This window comes from Lagopus leucura, unplaced genomic scaffold, assembly GCF_019238085.1.
Source record: "Lagopus leucura isolate 7727_CA_CO unplaced genomic scaffold, USGS_WTPT01 231-0_obj-0_obj, whole genome shotgun sequence".
NCBI lineage: Eukaryota > Metazoa > Chordata > Aves > Galliformes > Phasianidae > Lagopus > Lagopus leucura.
Genome location: NW_024968533.1, coordinates 1 through 13,326, shown reverse-complemented (window position 1 = coordinate 13,326; position 13,326 = coordinate 1). Strand labels below are relative to the sequence as shown.

The 13,326-nt window shown below is 64.1% G+C and overlaps 2 protein-coding genes across 3 annotated transcripts; one reads left to right on the top strand and one right to left on the bottom strand.

Moving 5' to 3' along the window:
- Positions 1 to 20: 20 nt before the first annotated feature.
- On the bottom strand, positions 21 to 3,303 carry SGCA (sarcoglycan alpha). Of its 2 annotated transcripts, XM_042894563.1 has the most exons (10): positions 3,244 to 3,303; positions 2,688 to 2,843; positions 2,077 to 2,222; positions 1,776 to 1,848; positions 1,471 to 1,669; positions 1,199 to 1,361; positions 924 to 1,129; positions 728 to 754; positions 139 to 324; positions 21 to 50 (listed from the first exon to the last, which is right to left on the bottom strand). In XM_042894563.1, the coding sequence occupies exons 1-10, from the start codon at positions 3,281 to 3,283 to the stop codon at positions 47 to 49; spliced, it is 1,200 nt and encodes a 399-aa protein (XP_042750497.1). In that variant the 5' UTR covers positions 3,284 to 3,303; the 3' UTR covers positions 21 to 46. The 2 variants fall into 2 exon arrangements, with proteins under 2 accessions (XP_042750497.1, XP_042750498.1); XM_042894564.1 differs by lacking the exon at positions 21 to 50 and having other exon boundaries at positions 135 to 324.
- A 2,210-nt stretch (positions 3,304 to 5,513) lies between these two features.
- PPP1R9B (protein phosphatase 1 regulatory subunit 9B) lies at positions 5,514 to 13,317 on the top strand. The gene is made up of 9 exons (XM_042894565.1): positions 5,514 to 6,803; positions 8,957 to 9,089; positions 9,219 to 9,339; positions 9,481 to 9,585; positions 10,030 to 10,165; positions 10,264 to 10,416; positions 10,505 to 10,558; positions 11,022 to 11,251; positions 12,348 to 13,317. Exons 1-9 carry the CDS (start codon positions 5,514 to 5,516, stop codon positions 12,478 to 12,480), a joined length of 2,355 nt encoding a protein of 784 aa, XP_042750499.1. The 3' UTR covers positions 12,481 to 13,317.
- The last annotated feature ends 9 nt before the right edge of the window (positions 13,318 to 13,326 follow it).

The following is a 13,326-nucleotide window of genomic DNA, read 5'->3' as shown; positions in this document are numbered from 1 at the left end:
GGGGGGGGGGGGGGGGGGGGGGGGGGGGGCACAGCCACGCTGTCTGTTACCTGGAAATGGGGAGAAAATGGTCATTCCTCTTTAAGGGGGGTTTCCCCCATGCCCACCTCCCCCTCCCCCCCCCCCCCCCCGGCTCACCGCTGCTGTGGGATCAGGGGGTCCCGAGCCCCGTCGGGGGGTCCCACCATGGGGTTGGTGCGCTGCCCCGTGCGCACGTTGAACATGGGGAGGGTGGAGAGCGGCCGGGGGACGTCGCGACTGCGAGCCATGCTCCTCAGCTCCTCCGTGTCACCGTGGATGGTGGTGTGGTGTACAAGCTGGATGCTGCCCGAGAGGGGGAAGGGGGTAAGGGGGGGGATTCTGGGGGTCTTTCTTGTCAGAAAAGCCCCTGAGTGATGGCAGAGATGTCAAAGAGCTGCTGCGCTCTGAGCCTCGTCTGTGGGGGGGTTATGGGGTGTTGGAGTGCAGGGGGACCCTTTGGGGTGGGGGCACCTCTAGGTTCCATCATCATCACCACCCCCAGCCCCGTTGTCCCCAGGCTGCCCCCACCCTGGGGGGGTCTTAAAGGTCCCCTCTGATCGATGTCACTCGATGGCAATGAATCTGTGATCCTTTGGTGCCGTGGCTCTGTGGTTCTTGTTCTGATCCCACAGCTCTCCCCTCACCCAGCCTGCTCTGCAGCCCAGCCACCCCCCCCGCCCCCCCCCAGCTCACCCCACGGACTTACTCAGACGTCTCCAAGTCCCTCTTTGCCCTACAGAACAGATCAGAGGTGGGGGGGGAAAGAAACAACCGACAAAGCAGGCGGTGAGAAGCGGTCACCCCCACACTGCCCCAAGGCAAAGGGGCACCACATCAGCTCCCCACACCCCACCCATGGGGAAAAGGGACGTGACTCCCCCCCCCTCATTTGCCCAACTCACACTCCCTCTCGACGGCAGCACATGAGGTGGCCCAGCACCACACACAGCACCGCAGCCACCGCCAGCGGCACCAGCAGCGTCACCAGGAAAGCAGGCAGCAGATCTTGGGGGGGGGACGAGGTGGGGGGCTGGAAATCCCCGCTTCCCTCCAACACCCCGGGCCCCCACACCAGTCCTGGTGCCGTGGGGGTGGGCAGCACCCGCAGCTGGAAAGGAGAGGGAGGTCAATGTCAGGCATGGCCCGGGGGTGTGGGGGGCTGTGGGGTGGATCTCACCAGGGTGAGGTTGCACCAACGGATGGCAAAGTGGGGTGCGAAGGTGTCGTAGCAGGAGGCGAGGGGCTGCTGGCCCAGACGGCAGTGGAAGAGGCTCTGCGGAGAGCTGGCAGCCAGCAGGCAGGGGGAGAAGGCAGCGTGGGAGCCCACCTTGACGTACACCCTGCATGGCACGGATGCCACGGGATGACACCCCGAGACCACCGCCAGCCCCCCCCCTGTGGATCCAACCAAGATTCTCCCATCACCACCCCCCCCAGCCGGCCCCATACCCCTCCTTGCGCCCCTCGATGGGCAGCGGGACGCGGCCACCCCTGTCCAGAGCAGAGGTGATGTTGATGATGTGGACGTCGTCGTGCTCCCACACTGCAGACACTGCCTGCACAAACCGCTCCTGCACGGCCTCCGGCAGCAGCTCCTCCACATTGTGGTTCCCCACCAGGAACTCACCCTGGTACGGGGGATCCCCCTCTGCGGGATGTGGGGGGATCCATGCAGGGTGCTGCACGTCCTCCTGAGGGGCTCAGGGACAGAGATTTGGGGAGGGGGATGGGGGGGGGGGGGGGAGAAGCCTCACCTGGAGAGGGGATGATGGAGATGATGAGCCGCTGTGCTGCTGTCTCATAGCTGAGCCGGTTGGCCGCCAGCACCTGCATGGTGACTGATTGCAGCACTTCGTGCCAAGCCCTTGCGCGAGGCCACGCACTTTGCACAGGGCCACGAGCTTTGCACGAGGCCATGCACTCTGCACGGGACCACACGTGGGATCACACAGGGTGGCGTGCATTGCATGGGGTCACGCACTTTGCACAGAGGTGATGGACTCTGCACAGGGCTGTGCATTTTTTTGCACAGGGTTCATGCACTTCTGCACTCACCTCGATGATCTGCGTGCCCACCTCTGCAGCAGTGGGGCTGCCATAGAGGAATGCTGAGCTGTGGGGCCCACGCTGGGCGCAGCGCAGCCACCGGGGCAGGTCGGGGTGATTCCAGAGGTGGGCATGGAAGGTGATGGGGGGAGCTCCTGGGTGTCGGGATGCACGGACAGACGTGGGGACACAGGGACGTGTGCCATCAGGAAGGACCCCACAGCGCAAGGCCTCCCCAGCCCACTTGTCCCCATTGGTTTGAGCCCATGAAGCATCCTGCTCCTCTTTTTGAGTGAAATATCCCTAAAATGGGGTAACCTCCCACGGTGTGTGCTGGGCAGATGGGATGGAGCCGTGCTCAAGAGCAGGAGGTCCCGGGGTGGGTGAAGGGTGTGGGGGCACACAAGAATGTATGGAGGGGTGGATGGAGGGACGGACAGGTGGATGGACGGAGGGATGGACTGCTGAAGGCTAGGAGGAAGGGACATACAGCCCACCTGAGTTATGCCTGCCAGGGACAAATGTAAGCCAGTGTCCCTCAGGATCAATCCTGGACCCCCCCCAAGCCCAGCCCTGCAGGACACCCCCTACCCTGCTCCCCTCTTTTCCCCCATCCTTACCATCCTCCTCCTCACTCTCACTGAGGAAGGCCTCCTGGAACAGCTCTCTCTCCAGCTCATGGACAAAGATGGCTCCAGTCTCGAGGGAGATGCGGTGGTCGGGGAGGGAGGTCTGGGTGCCCCCCAAGGTGGTCTGGGTGCCCCCCAGGGCCAGGGCTGCAGTCAGGAACAGGGCTGGAGCCACAGCGGGGGCACAGCTCCTCCCTGCCTCAGTTTCCCCATTTCCAGCAGCCCCGCGGCACACATGGCCGCCCCCAGGACACGTGTCCCAACAGTGCCAGCTATATTTAGGAGGTGCTGGGGAGGGGGACAAGAATGGGGACGGGGACATGGATAGGGACAGCCCCTTCCCCTCACCCTGCTCCCACCAAACACAGGGATCCCCTCTGTCCCCTCTGTCCCCTTGTCACCAAACCCCCATCCCCAAGGACTGGATGGATTTACCCAGCTCTCCCAATGGCACCCCCCACCTCTGAGGGTCCCCCCACCCCCCCTCCCCATGGAGGAGCCGTGTCCCCAGCTGTGTCCCCACGCTGGTGCTGGGGCTGCCACTCGCCTGCCAGAGCCCAGAGCCGCAGCAGGGCGGCCGCCTCCATCTTCTCTGGGAGCACAGCCAGCGCCTGAGTGACAGTGACAGCAGGGTGGCACGGAGGGGGGCCCCGTCTTGGGGTGGAGGTAAGGGGAATGGATGGGACAACCCCCTGCCAGCCCGGCCCTGTGCCACCGCTCCTGGGTGGCAGAATGGCAGCTGGGCTGTGGGATGAGTGGGGGGGTCAGAGGGGGCTCAGAGCACCATGGGCGGGGGGGGGCATGGGGCACAGTGGGGCACAGTGGGGCACAGTGGTGTGGGATTGTGCACAGTGTGGCCACTGAGGGGAACAGGAGGGCACGACAGGACGCAGTGGGGCACAACTTGATGCAGTGGGGCATGGCGGGGTGCAGCGAGGCCGTAGGGAACAGCAGAGCACAGGGGGATATAACTGGGCACAACAGGGCACAACAGGACATCGTGGGACACGGTGGGGCACGACGGGGAGCAGTGCGGCCCAGCGTTGCACAGTGGGGCACAACAGGATCCAGGTGGGCACAGCAGGGCGCTATGGGGCACAACGGAGCACAGTGGGGCCCAGCAGAGCGCGGTGGGGATGAAGGGACGTGGTGGGGCACAGTGGGATGGCTTTGTGCCACAATGGGGCACGACAGCACGACGTGTCACCTCGGGATGTGGGGACACTTGGGGACAGCTGAGTGCCTGCCAGCACAGCACTACGGCCGGCCAGAAGCGGTGCGCTGCACACGCGTGTGCGCAGGGATGGATGGAGAGCACGCGTGTGCACATATATGTGCGTGCACGGGGTGGAGATCCAAGGCTCCCCCAGTAATGAGTGGGACTGGAGGGGGGGTGGGGATGCTGTAGGGCTTTGGGGGTGAGCAGGCCCTGCAGCGGAAGGGGAAGGGGGGGGTCGAGGGGGGGCCGTCGCTCCGCGCTGCGTCACATCGCGTCACGCACAAAGGGCCGGCGCTGCGTCGGGAGGTGCAGCTGCTGCAGGGTCCTGCTGCCCTCGTCTGCATTCATGCAGGGGCCTGCGGGGATGGCGCTTGGTGGGGGAGGGGGGTGGTGTCCCCGTTTTGGCCCCCAGCCTGCATGGTGTGCGGTTGTTTTGGGGGCGCTGGTCATAAAAGGGCCCCGAAGTGGGGCTGCGCTGTGCGCTCTGGTTCTTACGGTGTCTGTATGCACTGGGAGGGGAGTAAAACCCCAGTAACAACCCCAAAATATTCCTCCACTTGACCCCCTGGTCAAGGTGTGGGTGGGTTGGCAGTGCCCTGGGGGGGGCGGGGGGGCTACGGAAACAGAAAGAAAATGGGGACCCTATAGGGACGTCAAGAGGCACCCCAGAGCAGGGTTTGGAGGAGCTCTGGGTTCATGGGGACCAAAGGGATCAGAGCAGGGAATGCGTGGGCAAATCTGGGGGGGCACAGGGATGGGAGAGGGGGACGTGGGGCACAGGGACAGGGACAGGGGGGGACATGGAGAAAAGAATGGGGGATATGGTGTTAACGCTGAGAGGATATGGGATGGGGCACAAGGGAACAAAACTGGAGGGACTCAGGGATGGGAGGGGGGGTATGGGGACAGGGGGCGTGTGTACAAAGGTGGGGGGCACTTGGCCAGAATTGGGGAGACCCAGGGACCATCCTGGAGGCTGTGGGGATGGAACTGAGGATGCAGAGGGGCAGCGCTGGGGGTTCCCAGAGCTGTCATGGGGGACCCCGGGCATGGAGGGTTGAAAGCCTCGGGGGAAGGGGGGGGGACGTGTGGACGGCGCTGGGCTGTGGGGACAACGCACAGTGCCAAGGGAGGGGGGGAGAAATGCGGTCCCAACCATGTGGAAGGGATGGAGGGGGACAGCGGGGGGCTGAGGGGAGGGGACGGCGGTGGCAGCAGGCTCAGCGCCAGCAGCGTTCCGGGGCCGGGGGGGGGGGACACACAGAGCTGGGGGCATCCAGCAGAGAGGCCGAAGCGCAGCGGTGAAGAAGAGGAAGAGCAGGAGAGCGTCGCTAAGACCCAGAGGGCTCTGCGGGCAGCGGGGCGGGCGGATCGCGGGCGGCAGCGCTCCATCACCAGCGCAGAGAGAAAGGGGAAGAGGAGGAGGAGAAAGGAGGAAGGAAGGAAGGAGGGCCGGGGCGGAGGGGGGGGGCGCGCTGGGCCCCCCCAGGCTGGCGATGGCCTGACCGGGTCCCCGCGGCCCCCCAGCACGGCCCCCTCCCCGTGCCCAGCGGGCGGCGGGCGATGCGGCGCGGCGGTGACGGAGGTTTCGGGGCAGGATGCTGAGGACGGAGGCAGCGAGCGGGGCGGCAGCCCCGGGGGGCAGCGGGGGGGCCCCGGGCAGCGGGGCGGGCAGCGGGGGGTTGAGGAGCGCGTCCCCGCACCGCAACGCCTACGAGGCCACCATCCAGGCCCTGAAGCCCACAAAGGATGCCGAGGGCGAGGACGGCAAGAAAGCCCGCAGCAAGAAGTATGGCTCCAACGTCCATCGCATCAAGAACATGTTCCTGCAGATGGGGACGGCGCCGGGCCCCGAGGGCGCCTGCGACTTGGCCAAGGGCAAGGAGAAACCCGTCCGCCTCTCCCTGCCCCGCGCCGGCAGCCTGAGCGATGGCATGGAGCAGGGCAGCCCGCTGAAGCTGGGCACCAGCGTGTCCGAGAGGGTGAGCCGCTTCGATTCCAAGCCCGACAAACCCTTCTCCAAGCTGCAGGAGACCCGTAAGATCTTCGAGAGGAGCCCGCAGGAGAAGGAAACCACCACCAAGCTGCTGCTGCGCAAAGAGCGCGCCGGCTTCCAGGACCGCAAGCTGGATGTGGTGGTGAAGTTCAACGGCAGCACCGAGTCCTTGGATAAGCTGGACACCGAGGCCGTGTCGCCCACCGTCAGCCAGCTGAGCGCCGTGTTCGAGAAGGCTGACCTGAGGAACAACCTGCACAAGACGCCGGGGCGCGCCGGGCCGCTCAACTCCAAGCTGGTGAGCAAAAGGTCCCGCGTCTTCCTGCAGGGCGGAGAGGGTGGCAAAGCCGAGGGCTGCGCAGAAGGCAGCGCTGCGCCCGCACGGCCGCGTCCTGCGGAGGAGGAGAAGGTGATGGGCAAAGCGCCGAGGTCGGCGGAGAAGGATGGGAGCGTCCCGCGCGTGCAGGAGGTCTGCAAGATCAAACCTGTGGAGGTGGAGGAGAGCGGAGAGTCGGAGGCGGAGGTGGAGGTGAAGGAGCCCACGGCTGCGGCCGAGGTGGTCAAAGGGGCCGAGGGGTCGGTGGTCCCCGAACCGTGCCTGGATGGGGGTGAGGAGCCCCCCGACGCCAAGGAGGGAGGCAAGGGTGAGCGGGTGGAGGAGAGCGAGCTGTACGACGAGTCCAAGAAGGAGGACTTCTCCGAGGCGGACCTGGTGGACATAAGTGCCTACAGTGGGCTCGGGGAGGACTCGGGGGGCAGCGGGTTGGATGAGGATGAGGAGGCGGATGGGCTCTACGAGCCCGAATCCAGCTGCATGGAGATCCCGGGGCTGTCTGAGGAAGAGGAACCCGTTCCCAATCGCAAGATCCAGTTCAGCACGGCGCCCATCCAGGTGAGTCCGGCCGTGGTGCTTTGGGGTCTCCAAAGAAGGGAGAAGAGGGGAGTTTTGGGGGTCCCCCATCCAGCGATGAGATTGGAAGCCATGGAGATGGGAACATCCTGGCCAATTGGCCGTGGCCAAGCTTGGGCAGCCTCTATGGAATGCTGATGGCCCAGCATGGAGAAGGGCAGAGGGTCTGCGATGTGCCGTTGTAGCCCAACATGAGCCCCCCGGGAAGCTGGGAGCTGTGCTGCTGGGGACACACGGCCACGTGGGGAGGGGAAAGGGACACGGAGTGGGGTGGAGACCTTGGCTGTGAGATATTGTGTTGGTGGCACGTGGAGGACGCTGGGATCTGATGGCACGCACTTCCAACCCACCAGGGTGCACCAGGGCGGGCTGGGACTCATTTTGGGAGGGGATGAGCAAAATATTCATCCAGGCCCCAGATCCTGCCAGGTGCCACTGGGCCAGACCTGGTCCCCAGACCTGTCAGTGCTGGGACTCCCTCCAAACTGCCACCCCTGCAGGGAAGGTTGATGCCCACCCCCCCCTTGGGCTCAGCACTGGGACCATTTCGGGAAGTGGAGGAAAGGGAAGTGCCTCACGGGTGGGCGGGTGCCAGCGGCGAGAGCTGCTCATCCCCTTCCTTGTCCCCACATGGGGACAGCTTTGGGATTTGGGGTCCCCATATCAGCCCCACCGTGTGCCAGCGATGGCAACGGAGGGCGATGGAGGCCGTGCCGTTATTTCAGGGCTTTCTCTCGTGCTCGCATCCCCCCGGCTGGAGGAACAGAAATTGCTTTGTGCCTGGCTGGGTTATTTATAGCAGCACGGCCTATATTCTGGCTCTGAGTCAGCGGCGGGTGGGTGGCCCCACCTGGGATGGGACACGGGCACCGCGGTGGCACCGCGTGGGGATGGGGTCCCATGGTGGCCGCGCGCTGCTGGGTGTGCGCCGGGGCTTCTGCACCGCGGGGATCGGCTGTATGGGCTCCAGGAAGGAATCCCTGCTGTGGAGGTGCAGATGTGCTTTGTGGGGTGCTCTGCTCCCCCCCCATGTTTGTCCCCTGCTCTGTCCCTCTGTGGGCTGCAGTGGGCACCCAGCTGTCCCAGCGCCTGTCAGCATCCCGAGCCCCCAAACCAGCCCAGAGCGTGGGCACCTGGGGGCATCCCAGCGCCTGCAGAGTGCGCCCTGTGAGTGGGGTGGGGGTCCCTGCTGCCAGCCCCCTCCCTTGGCACATTTGCTCCCTCCTTCTGTGTCTCCTCTGGGAACCCTCCAGGTCTCCAGGAGACAGGAGGTCCTGTCTCCTCCAGGTCCCCTGCACGTCTCCAGCACTCCGAGGACTTGGGGGCAGCACTCAGGGGCACAGTGGGACAAGCAGGGCCATACCTGACCCCTCTGGGTACCCTGTGCAGATGTGGGGCAGGTACTCGGCTTGTCCCTGGGGGTGCCACCCTGGAGGGTCCTGCTTGTCTCGGTGTCACCAGGCTTTGTGCGATGGCCCTTGACACTCATCCCTAATACCCTTTGTGCAAGGCTTTAGCAGCGTGGTGTTAGCCCTAATCCACTCGCCCTGCAGCACTGTGGCCCCTCTGGGGACATCTGCCACACTCAGTGCCTGGGTGACTCCCCCAGTCTGGAGCACAGCATTGCGTTGGTGTGCGCAGCACTTGCGGGGTGCAAGGAAGGGCAGAACTGTCCCCTTCCTGGCTGCTGTAATGCTTTGGCCCTTGAGGAGATGCTGGGCTGGGAGCTGGGGAGTCCCTCACTGGGGAAGGGAGGAGGATGAGGCTGGAGCAGGGGAATGGTCAGGTCTGCACCCCCAAATTGTGTGACTTGGAGCAGCCACGGCTTGTGCACCCCATCTGCCTCCAACCCATCCCTCTGCCCATCCATCCGTCCATGCCCATCTATGCTTGGTCCATCTGTCCGTCCAACCACTGCTCCCTCCATCCCTCCATCCGCCCATCCATCTGTCCATCCCTCCATCCGCCCTGGGATGCAGAGCACAGAACCCCCATCTCCCAGCACATCCCAAGCCCTCCGTTCTTCCTCAGACTCCTCCTCATCCCACGGTGTGCTGTGCTGGAGATTCTCCCATGTCTCCTAAGATCCACCACCCCCATGCCCCGTCCCTTTCACCACCTCCCTCCCACCTCAGGTCTTCAGCACTTACTCCAATGAGGACTACGACCGCCGCAATGAAGATGTTGACCCCATGGCTGCATCAGCAGAGTATGAGCTGGAGAAGAGGGTGGAGCGGCTCGACCTCTTCCCCGTGGAGCTGGAGAAAGGTGGGTCCCATCCCTGTCCTGCGCTCCGGGGCTCACTTGGCTCCTTGGGAAGGACCCTGAGGTGACCCCTCGGTCACTGCTGGGTATTTTGCTGCTGCCCCATTGGGACACGGATCTCTGTCTCCACAGATGCTGCAGGGCTGGGAATCAGCATCATTGGCATGGGCGCAGGGGCTGACATGGGCCTGGAGAAGCTGGGCATCTTCGTCAAGACGGTGACGGAGGGAGGGGCGGCCCACCGGGACGGCAGGTATGGGATGCCCACCCCCAAACTCCACCCTGGCTCCTGCTGGTGGCGTTTGGTGGTGATGGAGGAGCTGGTTGGGGAGCTGGGAGGTGTCTGGGGGTTGGGCAGGGGATGGTCGCGCTGTGACGGTCCCCTTGTCCTCAGGATCCAGGTGAACGACCTCATCGTGGAGGTGGATGGCACCAGCCTGGTGGGAGTGACGCAGAGCTTCGCTGCCTCCGTGCTCAGGAACACCAAGGGCCGTGTCCGGTAGGGCCCAGGGCTGGGGATGTGGGGGCAGGCATCCCCCACAGCGCTCCCACTGCGTCCCGGCAGTGGGGATGCTGCCCCACAGCATCCCTGCTCCCTCCTGTTCCCATGCCCACTGCCTGCCCTGTGCCACTTTGCTCCCACAAATCCCCCCCCCTCCCAGAACAGCGTAGGATGCCCCTCTATCTCAGACACAGGCCCTATGATGTCCTCCCAGATTTGTCACTACCTGAGTGTCCCCCATCTGAGTCCCCCAGTTGTCCCCCAGCTGTGCCACCTGGGTGTCCCCTGGCTGTGCCACCTCCACGTCCCCATCTGAGCCTCTCCATTTTGCCCCCAGCTGTGCCACCTGGGGGGCACACTCAGCACACTCCCCCACTCTCAGTTCCCTGCCTCCACCCATGCCCTAAGCTGTCCCCAGGCGAGTGCCCGCTGTCCCCACAGGTTCCTCATCGGGCGGGAGAAGCCAGGTGAGCAGAGTGAGGTGGCCCAGCTGATCCAGCAGACGCTGGAACAGGAGCGGTGGCAGCGGGAGATGATCGAGCAGCGCTACACGCAGTACACTGAGGATGATGAGGAGGTGAGGGCGGCACAGACGTGGCCCTCACTGCCTGGGCTGACTCGGTTTCCCTGGGTGGGGGGCTGCTGTGTGCCAACGCTGCTCTGTGACCGCTGCAGACAGGGGAATACGCCACAGATGAGGAGGAGGAGATGAGCCCCATGTTCCCCAGCAGTGAGATGGCCATCGAGGTGTTCGAGCTGGCTGAGAACGAGGACACGCTCTCCCCAGTTGAGATGGACCCTGAGAAGCTGGTGCACAAATTCAAGGAGGTGAGGAGGGCCCAGGGGGCACATGGGGGTGGGGTGGGGGTGTCCCACCATGTTGCCATACCCTGCAAATGCCCGGCTCCTCTTGCAGCTCCAGATCAAGCATGCTGTCACCGAGGCGGAGATCCAGCAGCTGAAGAGGAAGGTGAGCAAGTTCCTTCATCCCTCCATATCCCCCCTAGATCCCCACACCTCTCCCCCACAGCCCACCCAGAGGTGCTGTGCCACACTGTGCCATGCTGTGCCATACTGCTCTTTGGTCATGCCACACCATCCCATGCAGTGCTGTGCCATGCTGTGCCATGCTGTGCCATACCTGCTCTTTGGCCATGGCAAGCCATCCCGTGCCATTCCATCCCGTGCCATGCCTTCCCATGCCATGCCTTCCCATGCCATGCCTTCCCATGCCATGCCTTTCCATGCTGTTCCATTCCGTGCTGTGCCACACCTGCTCTTCGGTCATGCCATTCCATCCCATGCCACTCCATGCCATATCTGCTTTTTGGCCAAGCCAAGCCATCCCACGCTGCACTATTCCACGCCACGCTGCGTTGAGCCATTCCATGCAATGCTGTGCCCTGCCGTGCCCTGACCCTGCTGTCCCCCAGCTGCAGTGCCTGGAGCAGGAGAAGGCACGGTGGCGGGCTGAGAAGGCCCAGCTGGAGCAGAGCGTGGAGGAGAACAAGGAGCGCATGGAGAAGCTGGAGGGGTACTGGATGGAGGCACAGAACCTGTGCCAGGCGGTGGATGAGCACCTCAAGGAGACACAGGCCCAGTACCAGACCCTGGAGCGAAAGTACAGCAAGGCCAAACGGCTCATCAAGGAGTACCAGCAAAAGTGAGGGCAGGGCCCTGGGTGCTGATCCTCTCCCGGGGCACCCACCCCCCTCCCAGGCGCCCCTCGTCCTGGATACGCGCTGTCCCTTGGGACTCACTCCCCAGGCAGAGTCCATCTCCTGGGCATGGGCCGTGCCCTTGGTGCAGACCCGTCTGTGAGGCAGCGCCTCCTCGCCAGGCACAGCTCTGTCCTTTGCCATGGTCTCGTGAGCATCGACTCCTCCTTGAGGCACCAAAGGTGTCCTGGGCTGCCTTCATCTGCGGGCACAGAGCATCTGTTGGGCACGGACCATCCTCTGGGCATGGACCATCCGTCCTCAGGGCATGGAGCATCCTTTGGCCATTGATCCCTCTTCAGAGCACCAAACCTTTCCAGAGCATCCTTTTTTTTCTTGACATGAACCATTTCTTGGGCATAGAGCATCTTTTGGGCATGGGCCATCCATCCCCTACGCATGGTCCGTTCCCTGGGCATCCATTCCTCTTCAGGGCACCAAACCCTTCCTGAGCATCCTTTTTTTTTCCGGGGCAATGGATCATCCCTTAAGCATGGAGCATCCCTTAGGCATAGAACACCCCCTGGGCACGAAGTATCTTGGGCATGGACAATGCTGTGGGCATGGACCATCCAACCCCTATCCATAGGCCATTCCCTGGGCATGGATCACGCATCCCTTACACATGGAGCATCCCCTGGGCATCCATTCCTCTTCAGGGCACCAAACCCTTCCTGGGCATCCTTTTTTATCCTGGGCAGTGGATCAGCCCTTAGGCATGGAGCATCCTTTAGGCGTAGAACATCCCTTGGGCATGGACCATCTGTTGGGCATGGAGCATCCTTTGGGCATGCACCATCCAGCCCCTATTCGTGGAGCATCCCCCGGGCATCCATTCCTCTTCAGGACACCAAACCCTCCCTGGTCACCCCTTCTCTCTGCAGACAAACCCTGAGGAGAAACCACCCCCTATGAGATCCACGGCACAGATTATCCTCTACGCCCAAACCCCAGCATCCCCCTCCCCACCTCCCTGCCCCAAGGAGGGGGGCACAGACACCCATCCCAGTGCCGCACACCCACACTCTTGTCTCCCCGCAGGGAAATCGAGTTCCTGAAGAAGGAGACGGCGCAGCGGAGGGTGCTGGAAGAATCGGAGCTGGCGCACAAGGAAGAGATGGAGAAGCTGCAGGAGAAGGTGGGCACCGGGCGCCGGGATGCGGGCTGCCCCTGAGCCCCGGGGCCACCGTGGGCACGGCCGGATCCGGCCATGGCTCCACCGCCACCCGGTCCCGCTCCACCGCCGCTCCCACCGCGTCGCTCCCGCGATGGATCGCAGGAATTCCGCTCTGCTCCTCATCCCACGTTGGGCAGCAATGGATCTGCCCAACCCACCGGATTCTGCTCCCATTGTCCTGGATCGAGGGGATCCGTTTGGGTGCTGCTGTGCGCCCGATCCTCCTCCAGGCGTTTGGATGCCGCACGGGATGGCGGTGGATCCGCCCAGACGTTGGGCTGTGCTGAATCCTGCTGCAGGGTCTGACGTTCCCCCCCATGGACCAAAAGAGATTGTCTTGGGCGCCGGATCCCGGGCTGCGCTCATGGGATCCCGCAGTGGGTCCTGGCAGATGTGTGCGAGGCTCTGGGTCAAACCTGATCCTCAGCCCGGAGCCGGGTCCCATGCTGGTCATGTTGGATCCCACCATGGGTCACGCTGAGATTCCATGCTGGCTCCACCAGATCCCAACCAGGGATCAGAGAGCTGTGCTGGGTCATAGCAAATCTCCTACGGGGTCACCGCATCCCCCGGGAGTCCGGAGCACCTGGGAAGGGCCATTGGTTGCGGTGTGGGGCCGGGGGGCACCAGGGGACCCTCCATGTGCCCCTCCCTTCCTCAAACACCCCCAGATGACGCACAGCCTCTCACCCACCAGCTGGCTGCAGCCCCCCATCCCCGCCCCTCAATCCCACACTGTCCCCCCAATACTCCACCCCAATCCCCAGTCTGTGCTGTTCCTCCCTAATCGTGTCTCCATCCTTTCCCCCTTGTCCCCCACCCAGCATCTCCGTGTCCCCCCCC

Coding starts and splice junctions, on each gene's coding strand:
- SGCA (XM_042894563.1), bottom strand. CDS start 3,283: ATGGAGGCGGCCGCCCTGCTGCGGCTCTGGGCTCTGGCAG. Junction 1,849..2,076: donor TGGGCACGCAGATCATCGAG/GTGAGTGCAGAA, acceptor GTCACCATGCAG/GTGCTGGCGGCCAACCGGCT. Junction 1,130..1,198: donor GTTGGTGCAACCTCACCCTG/GTGAGATCCACC, acceptor TCTCCTTTCCAG/CTGCGGGTGCTGCCCACCCC.
- PPP1R9B (XM_042894565.1), top strand. CDS start 5,514: ATGCTGAGGACGGAGGCAGCGAGCGGGGCGGCAGCCCCGGGGGGCAGC. Junction 9,586..10,029: donor AACACCAAGGGCCGTGTCCG/GTAGGGCCCAGG, acceptor CTGTCCCCACAG/GTTCCTCATCGGGCGGGAGA. Junction 10,166..10,263: donor ACACTGAGGATGATGAGGAG/GTGAGGGCGGCA, acceptor TGACCGCTGCAG/ACAGGGGAATACGCCACAGA.